A 22,403-nucleotide genomic window follows, 5' to 3' on the forward strand; every position below is an offset into this window, starting at 1 on the left:
TGGCCACAAGCCAAGTAAATACACCTCGCTACAATAAAAGAAAAAAGCTTTTAAAAGCTTAAAATGTTAACATAAGAATCATTTGAAAAAAAAATCTGATTCCTCTAGAACACTGTGAACATCCAGGCCTGAGTCCAAAACCACTGAAGTTATTAGGATGGCCTCCCTCTACTTCAACAGGCTTTGGATAACACTGTCCGTTTCTGTAACTCTCAGACAAATACATGCAATATATCATCTCAAAGCAAACTGAACTCAACACATTTCAGTGGCAGCACATTCATTTAAACAGAGCCATGCATACTATATATGGGAATAAAGTGTTCCTCTCAAAGATGCACGCCCGATGTATTCTGAGGCTATAAATACCATCAGGACTCAAAATGGGCCTTTCCTGACCAGTACATCTCTGACAGCCATGGAAGATAGGTATCTTGCTTTCTCATTTATTCATCCAGCTATATTACTGGTAAAAGTGCTAACAAACTTCCACCGCATGTCCACCTTCCTTTGTCACCCAAGATGACCTATGTGCCATAAAAAGAGTGCTTGCACTTACAAACCATGAGGTCTAATCTGGAATTTGTGTATTTAACCCCGTGTAAAGTTAGTATAAATGCCAGCCGAGCCTGGTGATCTAAAAGCATTTTGCACTCACTTCGCAGGCTGGGTGGAAGAGTCAGGCATTGTAGTCCTGTGAGGAACAGGGAGTTGGACTCAATGATCCTTATGGGTCCCTTCCAACCTGAGATATTCTATGATTCTAAGCCTTCAACCACGTAGCAGCATATGAACTCATTACAGAAACACAGCATTTTATGATAGCTTTTTAAAGTGCAGTCCCTTTCCTTTTGTCACTGAAATGATATGTGGGGGAGAAAAATATTTTTTAACCATTAACACCCACACGTAATGTTTCAGCAATCTTTCCCTTAGAAAACCTCCACAAGCTGTATTCACTGTGTCCTTCTTAGACTTCTGATAATTCAATAATTTTCATACATGTAAAACACGTAATTTTATGCAATGTGACTAGGTATGTTTAATAGAACCAAAAGGATACCCCACCCCCTAATTTCATCCAGAGTTATTTTATGTTTACGTCTCACCAGGTTCTCTGGAACTGCTGTCCTACAATGTCACACTGCAGAATGCCTCACTGCTGCTGCACTACAGCCTGATCTTACCGAGGAATTATTGCCAGCCAACCCTAAAATTCACATAAACTTTTGTCAATCTAAGTTAGATTCCATAGAATAGCAGAGCCAAGCTCTGAAGGAACACTGACCATTGCTGGTCATTTTACCTGCTGACTAGAGATTACTGCTTCTTTTTAAGATTTCTCCGAGGAAGGACACTCAATGACTAAGATTCACAACCCACTTTCTTGCAATAGTACAGGACAGACATGGAACATCATTGCTTTTTTAATTATAATCATTAGATCCTGTCCTGCAGAAATTATACTTAGGACTAGCGCTCTCTAAATTTTCAGTGCTTCTATCTCTGGGGCTGTAAACTGCCCTCATTTTGCATTCAGAAATCCCACCACATCAAAACCGCGCATATAGAACATTGTTATTTAAAAGCGTTTCGTTCCCTATTACAGGCAGTTCTTCTGTTGAGCTAAAATGGAAAAAATTGTGAAATCTAATGGTTTCCAACCAGCATTTACAGATTTGAAAACATGTGAGAGTTGCAAATTCCTTCTGAGCACAGATTTTCTCCTTAAATGTATGTGTTGCAAAACCTTGAAAATAAGGATGATACTGCATCAAAATAACATTTCGGTCGAGGTTGTTTGGTTTACAGCTTAAATCCTTGTCCATACATTTTCTTTTCTGCATGCATAACCATTTTTAGCATGCATTTATAAAATCTGAAATCCATTATGAGCTCCAGAGAGCCGAAAGTGTCGTCTTTTTCACAGCACGGGAAACAGCAGCACACACCTCTCCCTATCAGTGCCTTTTCCACTTGTAGAAACACCATCTGCAGAGAGCTGTGAGTACCTTTTGTTTCAGTCCTTGACCTCTCCACCATGTCCATCTCTCAATTGGCAACCTGTCTGGTGGGACGCTCACAGAGCAATTACGTGCAGACCACCTGATAGCCATGAGACAGGAACGATTCAGTGCCTTGAGCCAGGCTGCGCATGTGACTAACGAGCGAAATGCATTACAGTCCGCTGCTAATCCCTTGAGCCTTCCAGTTGTTCATACGCTTCTGCTCGGTACATCTTCGAGAGAGTCAAGGTGAGGTTTCCCACATACAGAGTTAAATGAAGGGATCTCCTGCCTTACATGTCCACGCATGCCTTCTAATATACTCTCATACTTTTCTCTATATAGAGTGCCTTGTTTTGAGTTTGTTTCTTTCATTTTATTTGGAGAGGAGGTTTATGCAGATACTGCTAGGAAAGCGACAAACCTATCTGTACGAGAGCCAGTTTGGTGGAAATGCTTCTTTTAGGGAAAACTGAAATTCTTCCACTTACAAATTTTCTCAGGCCTTAGATGTCTGGCTGAAAATTCTTAACTTCACAAAGAAGACTTCTGCAAATATTGTAATTCCACTTAAATTTCAATTTTTCTATTCAAAACAAATGGGAACGTTGACGGGTTTCTACTGACTGAATCTAGCACTGTATATTTTAACTTCCAAAATATGTAGACCAATATGAAGGAAGATTATTATGGCTTGTGATTCCAGGACAGCAACTGCCACCTATAATCATAATGTAATTTCATTTTACATGTATATGAGTCCTAGGTTGGGGTGAGGGGAAAGCTCTTCAAAACACTGAAATCAGTCCAACAGGAGCATAGCGATAAAGACACATTCTACCTGCTAGAGCCTTGAAGGCATAAGGTATGTAAGGGATACCACTCTTTGGGGAAACAAGGAGCAGTGATACAGGGTCCGGTATCACACTCTTCGAAAGGGTATTTCATTCTGCACTGGCCAGCTTCAGGTGCCGGCTGTGCCCCAAACTTGTGCTTTCTCATTCCACTGCACCCTCTTCTTGTTTTAAGAGTTTGTTCAAAGCCAAAGCATAGTATCAGATAATGTCAGGAGAAAATGCCCCTCAGGAGCATAGAAAATGCAGTAGCAGATCCATATAATCAAAAGAACAACAGATTGTATAATACGCATTTAGCCACTATGTGTAACTGTGTACTTCATCATGAATATTTATTTTATTTTTCTGTTATTTCCAGAAACAAGAGCAACCAATGGTGTCGGAGTCCAGCCCGCTGAATTTCAATCTCACATTCTACTTTTCATACACAAACAGGAATGAGTTGGTCAAGGGACAAAGAAAAAAGAGAAGACAAGTTCTTTAACAATATCTAGGCATTCCTAAAAATGTAGACATAAACACTGAGGAGAAAACCAGCATTTGTTAAGTCTCTGCAATATGACTGTAGCTAATTTTGGAAGAATTACATCTAAAATTATATACCGATTAAATAAAGGAATACAAGGGCTTCAATTGTAATGACTCTCACATTACATGAAACACTGACAACACAGGTCAAGACTTACATTTTTCTTTTTGACAGATTTTTTAAAATGTCATCTCACAAAGCAAGCACGGAGCATAAAAATCCTAAAACTTCAGCAATCATTTTTAGTACATGATTAATATTAATGTTCTATTCATATACGATGACATAAATTGGATATGGAATTTCAAGGGGCAATGTTTATCATTCTGTTACCAGAAGTTTTCATATTCTTGACTTACAGTACCTGAACTTTCTTATCTCCAAGAAAAAAAAAAAAACACTGTAGTGAAATTTCATACCACAAAGTGTTAAACTGTTTATATCACGGTTTTAAATTCCAACCTTAAATTGAATGAGTTAAGGAGAGGAAAAAAAAAGAAAACAAACCACATTCTAAATCCTTCTATGCAGCCATTAAAAAGTGTTATATCCCAAAATCAAGTTGACAATCACTGACAAATCTGAGGAATACAATGTTGTGCTTAGAACATAGCAGGAGAAAAAAAAGAAACTTTTTGCAGTTCCTTACAATAACATGTATGGACACAGGTGTTAGCACAGTAACTGTGAATTATTCACATATATATGTGAATGGTTCAGTAAGAAGCCACAAAAAGTAGACATGAGAAAGATTTCATTTAGCTTACTCGCTGGGACCACTCTTTATGTAGATGGTGAGATGATGTTGGATAACCCAACTCTGCTACAACCTGCAGAGCAGCAGAAGAGGCAGGACAGGCAAGGAAAGGTCCTAGCATGCAGAAAACTTCTTCAGTCCCGCAGTAGGAGGAGCTACTTCTTGTAAAACTGCTTTTGCTAGCAGGTCCAATATAGTCGACATAGCGTATGTATGCATTCACAGTTTTCACCAGCAGCCTCGGCAGCCTTTCCCAAGTCACCATGCAGCACAAAGCATGTGCTTGGTAACAGCAAAGTTTAAGACATTTCCAGTTGTTACTTCAGTTAGCCTTTATACCCTAAATACTAGAAAAGTGTTTTGCAATAACTAGTTACTCCTTACACACACAGAATTCCCTCCAGTTGCCCGTTTTAGCATGTAAGGAATGCAGGATCAGCCCCTGAAAGTTCTTCTTCGCCAGAGGCTTGAAAACCCTTACAAGTGGAACAAATAAAATCTAAAAAGAGACGTATATCTCCCCCTACCTGCAGAGTCCTTCATCCTCCTGCCCCAGGGAATGATATTCATGGACACAGCTACTTCAGATCTCAAACATGAAATAAACTCAAATCTTACAACCTCACGTAGCCAGAGTATGTCAAATCATTCCGACTGGAAGTGCTGGAACCTCTCGATGATACCTGTTATTTAGCGGGCTGATACATTTAGCCTAAGAGGTTTTAAAGACAATTTGGATGTGCCTTTCTGTATTGGTTAAGAAACGAATGATCTGCTTTAACTATGTCCCGACAACGAACTATCAGACCAACAATACCCACCAAGACACTATGCGTAGGAAGTCTGTGTACAAGTCTCTAACTTTTCATTCTCTCAAGGAAAGAAGCATGAGGTGATAACCTGCAGGATTTTCTTTTTCGTCAAGATCCCTGATAGCCCTTGCAGATTTGTTTCATCATGTGTAGAGGAAAATGCTAAATACACACAGAAGAAACTGAAGGTAAGTCTCAACTACCCACCCATTCTTGAAAATCACCTTTTACTGTTGTAGGAAACGGTATTTTACAAGACGCTTATTATCACAAATTTATTTGAGCTTTGTCATCACACCTGGCTAACACCTCTCTGAGAAAGTTCAGGTTTGGCGTTGAATGAAATAAAAAATGCCTATAGAGAAGTAATACTGCCTGGTAGGTTTCATGAAGCTTAAGGTTGAGTTAAAAGCTTTTATTTCTTCCTTATCTCTAGCAATCACTTCTTCCATAGATAGGCCAAGTTCACTGTAACTGTTCGACTTCCAACTGGAATGTGGATGTTCGTTTAGGCAATCCAAACTGGATGCCTACCTTGCTAAACCTACATACACAAACAAGTACCGTAACTTCTCAGACTCTAACTTTGTTTCTGGTTTCCCCTAAGTGCTGGATCCTTCATACAGCTGGATTATGCGCTGTATCAAGTGTGTTTAGGGGGGAGGGGACAGGAGAAAGGGGAAGACAGCTCACTGTACGTCAAAGCAAGCCAGCAACCTAGCAACCATATATTAAAAGGTGTGTGTGTTTTTGTGGGTGTCTGTGTGCCAGGAATAACTGAAGCAGATATTATTCCATTTGTAATCCAAAAAATGTGAAAAGGGAAGGGGAGAAACTCCAGCTGCTGGTCTATTTTGGGGTCTGTCAAAATCCACTTTCACAAATACAGAGTCTTAACACTTTCTATCCCATCTGTCTTAAACAAAAATGAAAGTCTAGACCTGAGCAAGCTCTTAGCTTTGGTTTGAAAGAGACCCTTCAAACCAGGAGCCGACCTTACTTCACGTACTACGCTTTCTTCCAGCTGGTAATACACAAAAATCAAAGGGGCAGGGAGGTTGCCTCAAAGATTTCGCACTTAGGTTAAAAGAATATCCATCTAGTGTGTTGCTTACGAAGGCACTAAATACTTCTGGATACCTACACTTAATTTATCCAACAGAAGTGTCAAAGATTCTCGGGGAGCGGAACTAGCTTTTAAAAGATTTACTTGAGTGAGAAGTTTACCTTTTTAATTTTGCCAAAGTTTCTCATTCCATAAGAGAACTGAGAGTTTAGATCAGCAAATAAACACTCCCACCCTGCCACCATATGCAGTCCCGGGGGTGCGTATCAACTTCCGAACCACAGCGTCCCACCATGCCAGCGGGTGCCTCACCGAGAGGGCGAGCCGACACCAGGTGTAACTTTCCTGCCACCAGATGAAAGCGTGGGGTGAGACGGAGAGAGGGGGCACATCCAGGGCTGCACCCAACACCTCGCCCCTCCAGCCACGCTCCCCACGCTGAGGCTCCCGACAGCCCATGGTGACCCTACCACAACAGCAGACAGCACGCTGCCCCCCAACACCAGCCCTAGGCATCTCCCCCGGTGCCACCTCGCCCAGGTGTCCGCTCCTACTACTCCTCACCACCACCACCACCACCACCGCACCAAACCATCAGCGGCACCAGGAGGGGAAGGGGAGGGGGAGTTACCTTGTTTTTGACCCCGCAGTGGCAGCAGACAGTCCACAGGTACTTGAGGGTCCTCCACAGCAGGATGATAAACAGTCCCCCAAAGAAAGTGACCATGGATGAGGCGAGGAAAGCCCACCACATGCGCTGTCCGCGGATATCGCAGGGCACCTCCGCGGTCACCGGGATGATGAGCGCATCCATCTTGGGCACATTGACGGGGGAGGAGGACGAGTCTGTGTTGAGATTGTTGGCGTTGATATTGTTACTCATTCTAATGCCGCCGCCGCCGCCGCTGCCGCCCGGGTAGGAGCCGCCGCCGCCGCCGCTGCCATTTGCCATAGCTAACAGCGAGCCGGGCGCGCAGGGGCTTCCGAGAGCTCCTCCCGCCGCCAGCGCCCCCCAAAAAACCCATCACCAGCCATATTGCTGCCGCCGCCGCCGCTGCTGCTCAGCGGAGAAAGAAAAACAATAAAAATCGAAATTAAAAAAACCCCGAATCAAAACAAACAAGCAAAAGAAACGAAACAAACGAAAGAAGAAGAAAAGCGACCGCACAATCCCCGGATCCCTCTCGGGAGCCGACAGGCCGGTGAATTCCGAGCGTCCTCCTTGTACGGCGAAAATAACATAAAAAAAATTAAAAATAATAATAAGAAGGTAGTCTCCTCCTCAGATTCCCACCCCTTCCTTCTCCCGCATACACAGCCCCCACCCCGCCCACCCCAAAAAAAATCATCCACCACCACCACAAACTGATGCCTCGGAGCGTCTCTCCAAGATACCCAGCGCTGCAACCCCGCTGGCCTCAGCGGGGGTCTCTCAGCCTCCGCCGCGGATCTTCCCGGAGGTGGTCTGTTATTATTGTTATTAGTCTTTAACTTGTTATTAGCGATACTCAGTCCCCCCCGCGCACCCTCCTCCTCCTCCTCTTCCAAGTCCAGCCCCTTCCTCTCCTCTTCCCCCCTCGGTGCCGGCAGCAGCCTCCTGTGGCTCCTAATTCATCCTCCGCTGGCCCGTCTGTGCGTGCGCTGCCGCTGCTGCCGCCGCCTCCTCGCCCATCCTTCAGGAGCTCCCTCCAGGGCCCAGGCTGTCGCTCAGGCTGTTGCTCCCACACGCGCAGAGGCGCCGCTGCCGCCGGCTCCCCGCCCCTCCCTATCTGCCGCCGGGGGACGCGACGGCCCCGCGCCCGCAGCCGCGGCCCTGCCCGGGGCGCATGAAGGGCCCCGCGGGGAGGGGGTGCCGGGCCGGCCCGGGACGCCGCGCTGCCGCCGCCGCCGCCGCCGCCGGGGGTGGGGGCGCCGGCTCAGGCGGGCTCCCGGCCCCCCATGGGCAGCGCCGTGCGGCGCCGCCGCGCTCCCCGCCCCGCGGCCGCTCGGTTCCGCTCGCGGGGCCGCCGAGGCACCGGGCGACCGGTCCGGAGGACGGCGGGGGGGCGCCGAGGCGCTTCACAGGTGGCGGCGAGGCGGTGCCCGGCCGCGCCGGGGAGCTGCCGGTCCAACAAGTCCTGCCGGGCCGGGCGGGTCCATCGCCGCCGCCGCCGCGCAGCGCTCTCCGCAGCCGCGGTGGGGCGGGGGCAGGCGGCAGCGGCCCCCCCGCGCGCGGCCGTGCGCGGGGCTGGTTTGGCGGATGTCATGACGCAGCGGCTAACGCACGGCGCTGTCACGGCCCCGGCCCCCGCAGCCCCGCCGGTTCCCCCCGGTGCCCATCTTCCCCATCCCTCCCCGGCCGCGGAGCGCGACATGGCGAGCGCGGCCCCTGCGCAGCCCGGCTGCCAAGGCGCCTTCGGGGGCGGCCGGGCTGGGGCTGGCGGATGGGGGGCAGAGGGGAGGGAGAGGGGCAGAGGGGAGGGAGGGAGAGAGGGAGGGAGAGGGGCAGAGGGCAGGGAGGGAAGGAGGGAGGGAGAGGGGCAGAGGGGAGGGAGGGGGCGCGCCCGGGGCTCGCAGGAGGCGGTTGAGTTGCAGCAGCAGGTGCCCGGGGATGCGGGCGGGGGGGTGCTGGTTTGGAAACGCGGGGAGGGAGCGCGACAGAAATATCGGGGAGCCGTGGCGTGGGTCTTTCCGCCGAAGGCGTTCTTGGTTTGTCTTTAATTGACGCGGGGAAATGCTGCAAACGCACTGTAAATCGCTGCACGTCCCAAGAACGTTCCTGAAATTAACCCTTACAAATATAAGTGGCAGTATAATTTAACACACTAGAGGGGGAAAAAATCCAGCAGGGAAATCTGGATAGTTGTCTCCTGCCTTTTTTTTTTTTTTTTTTCAGATTCCCATTGAAAAGCAGAGGAATTTATATATTTATTTATATATAAATTAAAATCTCTCTTTGGCACATGGTGTGCTCACCTGGTTGTCTGCACACAATATTATGCAGATCCTCTTGACATCTTTCCAAGGGTAAAATACAACAGCCTATGTGCGCGTGACATGTCCCCATCAGATCTAGTCACTGCACAAGCACAGAGCCACCATTATGAAATAGTAATCTCTTAACCTTTGCTAGTAGTAGTTCCTGTTTCTGCATCTGCCATGGGTTTGTTTATTTTTGTTTTCGACTCAAGTGACGGTAATGAGGTTTTATGACTTCTCAACGCTTTTTATGGGGCTCTCTAACCCTCTCACCTCCACTTTTTTGTGCAATAACACCACTATTTGTCTAACTTCGTGAGTTTATCATGATGTCTCACTCCAGTCTGTTCCTCCAGTCTGTTCCTTCAAGAGAGGGCTTCCTTTTTCAAGAAGGGATTAATAGAGGCCTCCGAATAGAGAAAGCATTAGACAATAACATGGAGGTATAGACAAGTGAGAAAATACTACATTACTTTATCCCAGAGGAAAACTGATAGTTACACAGTGCACCTGAAGCAGCCCATTCCCAGGAGGCTGTTGTAAGAGGAAATTAAGTGGAGGATTTCCAGATGCAGAAAACAAGTCAGGTTGAAAAGAAACCGCATGTCACAGCTGCCACAGGCAACCCCAGACTGCGCTGCCACAGCTGCTGCCCCCTCCCATGTCTTTCATTACCAACCCTCCCCACAGCTAGAAAGCCACCTGGGCCACAGCGTGTTGTCGTGACAGGATCACACACCTCAGGACCTGGGCTCAGAACCTGGTCCTGATGGTCATTTGCTCTGCATTTCTGGGTTGGTGTTCAAGGAGTACCCTTTTCACAGCTGCATCCTTTTATCCATCAGCAAGCACCAGGAGTGGAACAAGGGCAGGAGCGTCATAACACAGCCACTCCATGCCTGATCTTCAGAACTGCCAGGTACTTACAGATGCTCTTACAGCTAATGGAAACCACAAGCCCTTTGCACCTTGAAAGACCTGGGCAATGAACAGCAGTAGCACAGCATATCCCAGGGAAGGCTTTTGCACGGTGGAGTTTCTTCTGTATTCTGGTCTGGTAGATAACAAGGGCTGAGTCTCTGAAGCCGTGGATATGGCATACATCTTCTCTTGCTGTTGTTTGAGAGGGCCCAGAAGGTTTGACAGAGAGGCTGCAGTCTGAAAGTCTTAGTTTTCTCACTTCATACATTCAGAAGGTATGAGTTAAAAAGTATTTATCTGACCCTGGGTACTGTTGCAACTGAGTGCTGCAGACATTGGTTTCATGAGCCCTCCACATGCAAACGGGACCATTAGGCACTTCTAAAATAGCATCCCCCTAATACTGTACCCGCAAATACAAAGGATGGTCACAAAGAAAAATTCAGACTAAAGCAAACCAAGTGCACTAAAGTATATAGACTGTACTATAACATAATTTGCTCTGGATGTATTTACACAACATTTACAGACAGATTTGGACAGGGATAGGACATTTATTGTGATCACTTGTAAAAGTCGATTTTAAGTTCTGCTACTCAAAAACTATTGATAAACCAACCAACACATACATTAGGAGTTCAGATTATAAATTTCACGCTATATACCCAGGGGAAAACCTTTCCTGTTATCTGTATAAACAGAACTCCTCTTATTTATACAAATAGGTCTCAGTTCTACAAATATTTATGCTGAAACTCGCATACAAAGGTACACTCATTGATACCAACTGGTGAGACTTACATTACCAGTGAAAAGTTTGCTTAATAGGAATTATCTGCTAAAGACAAAGCATATATAAAGTAGGTAACTTTGTATTTTGTTTACCGATTGGTAGATAGAGATACAAATAATATTTGAATGAGTATCACTCAAGTTAAGTACCATTTGAGCTTGCTCCTTTATGGAGAAGGAAAGGCCTGCTTTCTAGTACAGGTTTTATAAAGTGGAGTTGGAAAAAGCACACCAGAGCTGCATGCTTCATTTACTGTGGCAACAACTGCATTTCATGTTGCCTTCAGACCAAACAAGGTTTTCCAGCTCTCTTTCCTGGAGAGATCTATTCCAAGCAAACACAAAACTTAGGCGGATTAGTTTTCTACTTAATATTTCAACACAAGAGCTCAAAATTTACTAATTTAACTGAATAATATTTACAGAACATAACGAACACTGTGTTTACCCGTGTCTTTCCTGTTGCTACCATATAGCATAGGCCAGAACACAGTCATGCCAGCTCAACAGAAATCCGGAGGGTTTGGTCCCAGAAAGCAGTATTTTAGCAGCAAGGAAATGACTCCTCTTTATGTAAAACAGGTCCCCCTTGTGGATATTCTGTGTACGGTATCACAGACAAAGCATTTAAAATATTCATCAAACCTGGATCTTTGCAATTAAAAACAACCTCTGTTCAGCAATGCTCTCAACACACAGGACAATCTTGGTTTTAGCAATTAAATATACAAGTAAGGAAGAATGAGCTATTGCATTTAATCAGATACAATTTATCTGCAAAATTGCTCATTATCAATAACAAATTATTTACTTAAGTGCAATAAACACAACAAAGCTAAAGAAAGTTGCATAACTGTACCTGTATGAGTCAAGTATAAATCGCAGTGGGTTTTTTATTTTGCTTATATGAGAAAACCTTCTGCACGTTCCAATAAAGAAAACCATGATTAAAAAAAGAAGGAAACATACACTACAGAAATAAAGGAGACAATAACAGCAAAACGGTCAGGATTTCCAAGGGTCCATGTACTAAGTAGTGAAGACAGAGAAACTCTTTGGAATGATAAATCTTTCAATTAAAACTAAAGAGTCCAAGCAAGTAAGTGGCACAGCTTCACCGGTGACACAATATTGCACCAGGGATTAATTTGGCATGACAGTTTAAAAAAACATACGAATGGAGTAACAGTGTAAGATTTATATGTTCTCTAAACGATGACTACATTATACAAAGAATATTTTTTTTCTTAAGAAATGAAATGTGCGAGAATAAGCATGTATTCCCCAGTTTTGCCAAAAGGCATTTGGCCTAACCGAGTCTGGGGAAATGATAGAAAACAATTGCATGTTATTATCTTAAGGGAAATTATATTAAAAAAAGGCTAAAAGCCTTTATATACCAATGTACCAGAAACTTGTTTGCCACAACGTGTTTGTTTAATGGTTATATATAAAACCTTACCATTTGATTAAAAGTACAGAGTAAATGTTGAACGAGCAGCTTAAGGTTCTCTAAAGGTAAATACTTTTCCAAGGTGAAAAAGTCAAAGTTCTAACAATTAGGTATGTATTTGCTCTCGGCAACACCAGGCTGCAGGTTGCTACGTGAACAATCCCTTATAGGATGCGCTGTTGTCACCTTATGTGTGACAACATGTATTTATGCTAGTTTAACCAGCATAAATACATACTATGTGTGACCAACAGGCTCCTCCTTTACATTTTTGTTTTCCCCTTAGAACATGCTGTTGGCTTGTATGTAATGTCAGTAGCTGTGGAGAGCAAGAACTTACACCTGGATGTACAATAAAATAATAATAAAAATTGTTTACTAGACAAGGGGCTAGATCTGTATTCCTGAGGTCAGTGGGGCATTTGGTCTTGACTTCAAGTGATGGAGACACAATATCAACCAGACTTCACATACAATCACAGATGTCTTGCATAATTAACTCTGAGCCTCGCTTTAATACTATTCCTCACTATTCCTACTTTGTCCTGGAAGAAGAGTGGAAAATAATACATTTGTAATGATTAGATGGGTATAGGAAACAAAATTGTATCATGAAATAATTCAGAGAGATTTTTTGTTTTAATGCAAAATGTTTGCTTTCTGAGACCCTGAGGAAGATCCCGTGCTGATGTAAAACACATGTAAGCATGGATCTGCTGTCCTTGTCTTAAAGACTCTAAAGAGGAAATATTTGCAAGAGATGATACTAATAAGCATACAAAACTTGCCTGGCTGCATATAACTATATATTTGCATATGACAAATTATTATCTTTAGCATTTGTTCCTTTCATAGAATTTAGTCAAACTATTTCAGGGCATATTAATTGAAAATCCTGTTTAGCTTATTTTGCATCTACCCAATCTGGGTTCAAAGACTGAAGTACATATTTAGCACGATAATATATTGCACTCTATAACACCTTCTTATCAAAGCACTTTGCAAATATGAATACATTCAGCTTCATCACATCTCTCTGTAACAGTATACGTGAACACTATTCTTGGCAGCGAGGTTACGTAACTATTTCCTTGAATTAGTTAAAACTTTCGTATCGAGATCTATTTTGGCACTTAACCCTGGCAAAATCCTCCAGCTGGCAGGACAAAGACATATCTCAGCAGAATGCTTTAATGGGTCACTCAGTCATTCAGAGTGATCATCTCCAGAGTACTGGAACCTCTGCACTCAATCCAGCCAAATAAAATATTAAAGAAAATCCCTTGTTCCTGTTAATCCATACAATATGAATAGAAATTTAATACAAATTAGTATGGCAAACATAGAGTATTTTTCTTGGACTTTGTTTTTTATAAGGCTATTCTTGGATATCCTTGTATTTTCTTTAATAGTTAGACCTAAGCGTACTTCCTTGTCCTCATTTTCCTCTTACCAAATGTCCTGAATCACACAGTATTTGGTTAGATGTGATCTTTCTTGCCAGTAGGACCACTTCTATTGGAAAATGAGTATGGGTTATGCATTCATGGAATGTTAAGAAGAGATAGCTAGCATCTGAAAAAAGGTGACAGCAGAAATGACGACTTCAGGAGCGATATTAATTAAGCCGTATTATATCCTCTGAGGTCTGCAAGTGCATTTAATAAATAGCAATCCACACACTTAAAAGCACTCTTGACTTCTGCGAATCAGAGCCTGTTTATTACTGTTTGTACTAATGATTTTTCCTTCCAGTCAGGGGTTTTGCCACAGGCAAGAAGCAGGAAGATATCAGGGGATATTCTGAAGGCAGAATAGTAGCAACCACTGTTATAACACAGGTAGGCTAACAAAGGAGATACAGAAATAGCAGTTAAACAATGCATCGAAACAATACCCAAAACAAATCAAATAAAGAAAAAGACCTTTAAAATATCTCTCTTAAACCATTAGTTCCCCTTTTTCTGAGTGGGCCTTGACGTCCATCCAGACCATAGAGAGAAGCAGCAAACCCTTCAGCCTGTACTGAATGATAATGAAAGACCAACAGAGAAGTACGTTACGTCAAGTGGTGCGCAAAGAGCCACCACAGAAGCAGGGTAAAAAATTCTCTGACTTTGCTTTGTGTTGATTTTGTTGGGTTGTATCGAACCAGGACAGCACCATCATCCTGCAAACATACCGGTGCAATGCCAGGACTTCCTTCTGCACCACTTTGCAGCTTTGTTTTGTGGAAGCAGCTCTCCAGTTCTTTGTATAAATATTGACATCCTTTGGTCCTTCCAGATAGACCCAGAAACTTCTAGTGGAGTAATACAGCAAATATTATAGTAGTACAGCAAATATTTAAGTCCTCTATGTGCCACCATCATGAAAACACAAAGCAGTGTGAATGTGTCTCCCACACCTTTGGGCAGTTTCCAACAGCGGTGTTCCCGCTGTGGCTATGACTGCTAGCTACAAACAAAGCATTCCAGAACTACTCAGGTATTGCCATAGTGATCACAAAGACCGATGCTAATTTTTTTAAATGCAATTAATTTGGAGGACTAAATGGTTATTGTCTCATCTTTTAATATTTTTCCACTCATTTTACTTGATATCTTGCATACTGGAAATGCGTAGGCCAGGTAGCTTTATTTAATTGCTTCTAGGAACCGTTTGGCTTTGACTCTAGACCCTTCTAAGACATGACTAAAAGGGAAGCGAGGGAAAAGAAGTTTCATTGTTTTATGATACATCTATTTTTACATCATATTTTTACATTATTTTTACATCATATTTTAATGATACATCTAAAGATGTCTGTTTGCATTGGGCAATTCTCTTTTACGTCCAGCAGCCAACTTTGCCATGTGGCACTTGCAGAGAGACGCTGCTGTCAGAGTCGGAGCCCCTACAGCGCAAACACTGCCAGTCATTCCTGAAACCAGCTGCCAGCCTTAATATACTGGAGGGCTCCAAAGTCTGTGGTGTGCAATTTAAAAAAATTACTTGGGGAGCAAAGTAATAGTAGCAGGACTGTACTGCTGCTCTACTCCAATTAGGCCAATGGCAATTTTCATAAAAGTCAGCTGATTTTGAAAAACAAAGAAAAATGTGAAGATATACTGAAACCAGCCACTGAGAAAAACAGCTCTGAACACTACCTAATCTAATGTCCACTAGGTGTGAATCTGCTTAACGCTGAAAAATCAGGCATCAGGCACACTAAAACCATAAAGGGGGGACCATATGTTTGCAAGCAGCCACTCCATTTATTTGCAGCTAATTGTGACACTTACACTTTGTTCTCCCCAGGATTTATTCACATTTAGGAACTTGGTGTTTATTTTTGACAATAACCTCAACATAATTTCAGGAAGAGTAGTAGCTGCAATGATCTGCTTTGCTTTCTTGTCTCTCATGCCTGTCTGGAACTGAATAGCTGAGAACTGGAAATTTGCAACTGCAAATAAATTAGAACAGAAATAAATCGGGACCACTTTCATTATCAAACATCAGCCCATATAGTAAGGTTTGAAAAGCTGAATCTCAACTTAATCAGAAGACGCTCTTTCTCATTCCACTGCGTAGGCGCATATCCACCAAAGAGTTTTTCCAATAGGAGGAAGAGATAAAATCCAGTTAACGTGCAATCCTGCAAAATGCTGAGCATTCCTGCTTTGATCCAGCGAAGCATTTAAACAGGTGTCTAATGTTGTGCACAAGTAATCTCACAGAATCCTGTAACCGAGTCACATGTTTAAAATTAAGCATGTGTTTTAGGTCCAGGGTGACAAGGCTCAGCACCTTGTATGATTAAGTGACTAGTAAGCTGAAGAGGTTGTGTAGGAGTCATGTCCTTAATTGCTTGCTGACTTCATCAGCACTTATATCTTACTGAGGTTGTATTTGCTAGTGTGCAATATAAAGGTGACCTTTAATTCCAGAATGAATATAGCTTTAGGATTCCCTTTCCTATTTGGAACTATATGGTCTTCAATTAACAAAATAATGAAATAATAATACCCAACTTAGTCACAATTTTGGAAGGATCAGTGATTAACTGACGCTATTTTTTGTATTCCTGATAAAAGATGAACCTCTGGAATACTATCCTAAAGACATAATGTTCTGTTTTCTCACTGATAGATCCAAGTAGATCCTCTCACAAGTCAGTGGTGCTGCTAAGGATCAAATATATACCTGTAGCCACAGATATGTGTCAAATGTCCGGGGCTCTGCTAATGCAGCAGCCGTGTATGCGGTACTAAGCCTGCAGCAGGCTATAAAACAAAATACCCTCAGGCTGAATTCAAACTAATTGAAGTCAAGGCCACAATGAATGGCTGCCTTAAAAAGGCAGTATTTTCCAACAGAGCTTATAATGTTTTTTTCCTATGATAAATTCAGTGGAATGTTGGGATATTTAATGGCAACCAACAAAATGCAACTCCAGTTATGATCTTCCGCTGCAGCCTCTGGGCAATATAATAATGGTGGAATGGAGCTTTATTAATTGAATAGTCTCATGTGCTGCATCTACTCATATTCATGGCTTTAATTTGATCTGATCTGCGGGCAGACGTTAATTTCTGTTTCCTGACATAAGCTAATTGTAATTCAACCTATGGTCAGAACTTAGATAAGTTATTTGGGAAGAGGCATGGATTGTTTGTGTCTTATGCAGTGGGTGCAGTTTTGCCTTTGAATACAACTCTGTAGCTGCATCAATGAAAGATACATGTGGATATCTAATAGTAATTGACACGTGCATATCTAATAATAGTTAGACACAGGCTAATTTGTAATCAGTGTAGCAATATCTTTGGGGAAAAGCATGATAAAGCATCTATTTTCATAAATGTTCACAGGTGGATATCCTGCAGATAATTTTTAATTATTAATTAACATGCAGTTTTAGGCAATGGAATACTAAATTGTATTTAAATGTGAGACATATTAATCACAAACCTTCCACCTAGTCGCCATCTCAGTCAAGTCTCATTCAAAGTCTCTGACAATAAACTCTTGTGTATTATATTACCTTATCTCACATAACAGGTTTTCCCAGTGTCTCCTTTACTAGAAGGAAGTTCACTGCTATACGTGTGATAATACATTATTGCTCACCTAACCTCAGAATGTGAGAAAAAAAAAATATAGTCTATTGACAACTGTAGTAGTTAAAATACTTTTAATTTTTACATAGGGGTTTTTTTGCAAGTTTTATGGTAGTTGAACATGATCTGTTTTTTATAAATTATGGCTATTGCTAAATGTGTGTTTCAAAGTATTACTTAGTATTATCAACATTTACTAAGCTTGTAATCAAGATTTTTTTTTCCCCTCTGAATTTCCACAGTGTCATATTTCAAGTGTTTTCTTTTTGTATGAAGAAATGGGTAGCCTAGAACTTTTTAAGGTCTATAAACTGATGAAGCTCTATAAGCGTCTATGTCTCTTAGGACCAAGACAGGTGAAATGCAAAGATGTGTAAGGTGTTTATCATGCACAATGAAAAAGACAACATTTTAAGTGCTAGAGAACCCTACAGCCATATTAAGATTCTATAATATAGAAACATCAGTACTTCAGTGGTCTGAGTGTGGTCCTGGAGGAGCTCCAGCAGTGTGATATTCATTCAAATTTAAAATAAGAAAAATTAAATTAGAATTTCAGGGGTGCTTATACTCACTCCCATGGACAAAACAGGCTCACTACTAACTTGCTTTCCTAGAAGGAAACTCACCTTCCTTACCTAAAAAAAAAGTTCATAAACCACTTTCTTTTTTGTTTGCGGAAAGATTCAGCTACTTAGAGACAGGTAATCATGAGCAAATTATTTACTAACTGCAACAGAGCAATAGGACAATGAAAGTTTGTCAAGGGCAGGTTAACATTAATAAAAATAAATAGTGTTTTAATAGACAGTATTTAGACAATACACTTCAGTCATTGTGCATCAGGTTAGTGCCCTTTCAATGACAGGCCCTGTCAACTAATTAGGGTGTGTTTAAATCCTGATTGATGTGTCAATGCAACACACTTCTGTGTGCATTGCAAGAATCACAAAGTAATAGATTTAACCGGCTTTTTATCACTATCGATAAAGTGAAAGACATAACCTAGATTATGTTAAACTTTCTTTTTAAAACAGAGGGTTTCCACTGCCTTTTACCCGGATGGTACAGTAACTGCTTGCTAAGACCAACTAAAGCATACGGCCAACCTTCTTCAGTGGTTTACCTTCAAGAATTCCTGCCTTCCAGGCTCTAATAAATTCAGTATTAGCCATTTTGAAACATGGAGTGTCATCTCTCCAGTCTTCTCCGGATTAATATCAGCTTTCAGGAAATAATAAAGGTAGAGCTATTTCATCTTTGGACAATCAGATCCTTCTTCAGCTTGCGCCAACTTCTTCAAAACTCCCATGTTACCTGGTTCTCACCTTAGACTGATACTTCTGCAGTACAGAAACATCTTTTCTTATCATCCCAGTCTAAGTATAATAAAAATATCCCAGTTCTGTAGCTTGTTAAACCCTCCTAGATGAAGGATGAGATCCTTATGAACTCAAGATACTGAGGATAAAATGACTCATACTGAGGATAAGCTGTATGTTAGGAGTCAGTCCTTTTCAGTGCTTCTACAATGTGAGAGAAGACAGTTCTAGACTTGGCCCTACTGAGTGGGAGTACACCAGGCAACATCCAAGCAGGGGCTTCACGATGGAAACAGAGACTGAAGGCAAAAAGGTATTCAAGTCCGAGACAAGTTTTTCGAGTAGCTGGTTACAAAGGAAATGCAAGGTGCAGGTTCAGTTATATCCAGATTTTTTTTTTTCCCAGTTAACGGTTTGAATATTCAGACTGGCTTCCTATTAAACTTAGATCCGTTGGATGTGGGTCAATGCACACACATTTCCTGTTATATTTTCCTCACGATGCCCAGTATCTCTTGTATAATGTGTACGTGTTCTTGAAAACTAGACAGAGGCGTTTAAATCTCTTCTAAACCAGGCAATGTAACTATTACTAGAAAGTACTACAGATGGCTGACTAATTGAACCATGGAAAACATTATCACACCATTTCTCTATTTAGAGCTCATTATTCATTTGAGTTCAATCTCATTTCATTACTGTTATAATTCCACATGAAATTAAAGTGAGTTTCAAATTTACACACCTGCGTGAGGTTATTTTGCAGTCTTCTGAACTACACCTCATTTCCAGCCAGGTCTACCAGACCACTGAAAACCATTATTTATTTCTTTGCTTATTTTCTGAGGGTTTGGGATTATAGCTTAGTTACTAGAGCAGAAGCCCTAAAGCCAAGACGCACGTGCAGGCTTGACTCTGTGACCTTGAGCAAGTCACACGCACTCCATGGGTTTCATGTTTACTTCTGTGCAAAGGGTATTGTGGGGGTTAATATTTCTACAGCGCTTTTAGAGCTTTAGATGAAAGGCACTGTAAAAGCTCAAAGCATGACTTATTAATAATATATATATACATATCTTTCCAGGTTATGTCTCAGGTATCCAGCATGGGGATTTGTATTTCCACAAAGCTGCGGGTCTTCTCCAATAAAACAGACTACGGCAGCTACTTATTTAAAGTTCTTTTGCACCAGATTAACTGAATGCCTGAGAGAATGATACTAGGTCACCTTCTTAAAATGGCCTGAATACCAGCAGAAGATTAAGAAATGGTGGGAGCAACTATATTTTGTTACACTGAAAGCATTACAAGCAAAGTATATATGAGCAAAGTGACATTCAGTGACAGATTGAATTGCATTATGATAAACTAAAAATGGCAGAGAGGCTCAGTCCTTTGGAATAATAACTCTTGAAGATTTTCCATTTTAATAATCAGTTGATTGACGGGGGGGGTTACAATAAGAAAATGGCTATGACTTTCAGTTATGGAAAAAGCCGCCTTGTGATCCACAATAGTTTCACCCTTACAACAATGGCGTTACGATCTGCAGCTCTGGTGGTTTTCATGAATCCTGCGTCACTCTTTAAAAAATTATCTAATCCTTAACTTTCCCAGCAGTGGCACAAAAGCAGCTGTAACCAAATAGTCATAATACCAGATCATACGTGACATAGGAACACGAGCTACTTTTCATCTGGCCAGGATACTTACAGTGCTACCCTATAATTAACTGTTGCTGTGACTTTATTTAAGATCAAGTGTGTTAAAATATAGTTGGAGTTCCAAGGTTCTCAAGGCCCTAATACTGTCCATTTATGCAGGTTGTCTTTCCTCCTAGAGTATCGTAATGCAGAACTCGAGTGTGTGGGTTACTTTAATAGCATTTATAGAAACATGCATCAGAGAGCAGTCTTTTGTGCTGTATTAGCGTAGGTGAAACAAGGAGAGGAATAGAAAATACCCAGGAGCAGACAAAGCTGCTAGTGGCAGCTTTAGTAGTAGAGAAACAAGCATGAGACAATATAGTCCAAAGAAAGACAGGCTGAAAAGACAAAAACTTCCCTGAGTTTTATGTTTGTACAGCAGGTTACTTTTCCATTTTTTTTGGCTGGTTTCCTATGTGAACAACAATGTTTGCAAAGTATAATCGCAAGGGTTTCTCTAGTCAAGGTTAAGCAAGTACCAGTTTGTTGATAATGTGTCGTTTTATTTGAGTGATGTGTTTAACTGATATAGCGTAAGTGATATTACTGGACTATTAAGCACGAGAATTTGCACTCTATATTAAATTCTAATATGCCTGTGTTTGTGTATTTTATGGGTTTTCTAATGAAAGACATGAATGCAATTAAATCTGCACTTAATGTGTTGCAGTTTTAATATACTACAGGATCCATTTCCAGCATTATATTACACTCTGAATGGCAGCTTTTTTTTTTTTCTTTTTAAATTTGGCTTTTGTGAAAGAAAGGTGAGGGGTGAGAATAAACTTCGTAATTGACCACTATCAATGTAGAAAGGGAAATATTTTTTCTCCAGGCCTAGTAACATCCAGCTGAGAAGGAAATCTACTTTGTCTGTATACCCTGAGCCAAGTCAGTCAGTCACTGGCAGCTAGAAACCAGGTCACAGTGGTCTACAGCGATCCTGCTGCTGGATCGTATTCTCTAACGGAGAATGTACATGGACAAAGGTGCAAATTGCATCAGCAGCAACAGCTGGGTGAAATAAGATTTAGCTGCTTATTGGAACCAGATGGTGGGCTATCAGAAATAGTCTAAAGCTGCCCTGGAGGAGCAGGAACAGGCTTGAGAGATGCTGCAGCAGGCAGGAACTGAAAGCATTAGTGTAAAGACTTTGTAGGATGAACATGTTGAGGCACTCATTCCTAATGTCTCCCTACCTCTATCATGAATTTTAAGGGCTGTGAGCAGAGGAGAAAGATACAAATTATAGAAACAGATGGAGAGTCAGTGAGGCATAGAAATACAGGTGCTATATGAACAGATGGAGTGAGGGGAAAAAAAGGAAAGGAAGAGTGCTAAGTCTGAGAGTCAGTGGACTATGCCTGTCGCTGGATGCACAAAATTTTGCAGGTGTATAACAGTTCAGTCTTGGAGGGGGATTCAGAAATTAATTACATCACTTTTTTTCAGATAGCTCACTCCTTCCCACTAGGGACACTAGTTTCTTCCCTCCCCCACGTGCATTAAAACAAGTTGACTTGTCCTTGAATACATCTGAATGCCAGAAGTTTGTAAAAAAGGTATGTTGTGGCAGGGCAAAACTAAATCAGTATCACTAACTAAGAGCCCTTATCTCCTTAATATCATGGCAATGCCTTTTTCCCAACTCCAGACCACACTGGTTTACAGATCGATGTTAAACACAATGGCAAAACCGGAATGCTCTTGCTTTCAATCCCAAGGCTGATAGTATCACTGTCCTAAAAGATGGTGCCAGCAGAGGTATTCAGTTTGGCCAACCATCTGATAAACTTAGACTGCATTCACCAAATGCCAAATCCAATATCACCTTCCCATTACACAGCAAAGCACAACCTCACTGTCTGACATTAATTACATCAATTTCCCTTTTGTAGTAAAAGGACAAAAGACGGCTGTTATTTACCCCCAAAAGAGTTGTTTGATGACTTTGAAAACTATGAGGTAACTCTTAAATTCAAAATTAAGGTACATCTCCTCTCTACCTTTGCTGACTCAGCACAAGGAAATGTCATTATGAATGACAACATTCTATAGCAGAACTGGCTCTGTGAAACCTGCAAGGTTTAGCCTAACAGGAGTCCTCGCTGGTAGCAGT

The 22,403-nt window shown here is 41.9% G+C and overlaps 1 protein-coding gene and 1 long non-coding RNA gene across 10 annotated transcripts in view; one reads left to right on the plus strand and one right to left on the minus strand.

The window, feature by feature from the left end:
• KCNMA1 (potassium calcium-activated channel subfamily M alpha 1) overlaps positions 1-8,287 on the minus strand; it is a 532,021-nt gene extending 523,734 nt beyond the window's left edge. For 5 of the 9 annotated variants that reach the window (XM_075505159.1, XM_075505158.1, XM_075505166.1 and 2 more), the window contains exon 1: positions 6,659-7,339. In XM_075505159.1, the coding sequence (XP_075361274.1) occupies positions 6,659-6,979 (321 nt within the window). In that variant the 5' untranslated portion in view covers positions 6,980-7,339. The other 4 variants (XM_075505163.1, XM_075505162.1, XM_075505157.1 and 1 more) reach the window with 4 other exon arrangements.
• LOC142411349 (uncharacterized) overlaps positions 7,372-22,403 on the plus strand; it is a 43,809-nt gene continuing 28,777 nt past the window's right edge. The window contains exon 1 of the long non-coding RNA XR_012776168.1: positions 7,372-7,487. This is a non-coding gene — a long non-coding RNA (uncharacterized LOC142411349). The remainder of the gene's footprint in view (positions 7,488-22,403) is intronic.

This window comes from Mycteria americana, chromosome 6, assembly GCF_035582795.1.
Source record: "Mycteria americana isolate JAX WOST 10 ecotype Jacksonville Zoo and Gardens chromosome 6, USCA_MyAme_1.0, whole genome shotgun sequence".
In the NCBI taxonomy this organism is placed as follows: Eukaryota; Metazoa; Chordata; class Aves; order Ciconiiformes; family Ciconiidae; genus Mycteria; species Mycteria americana.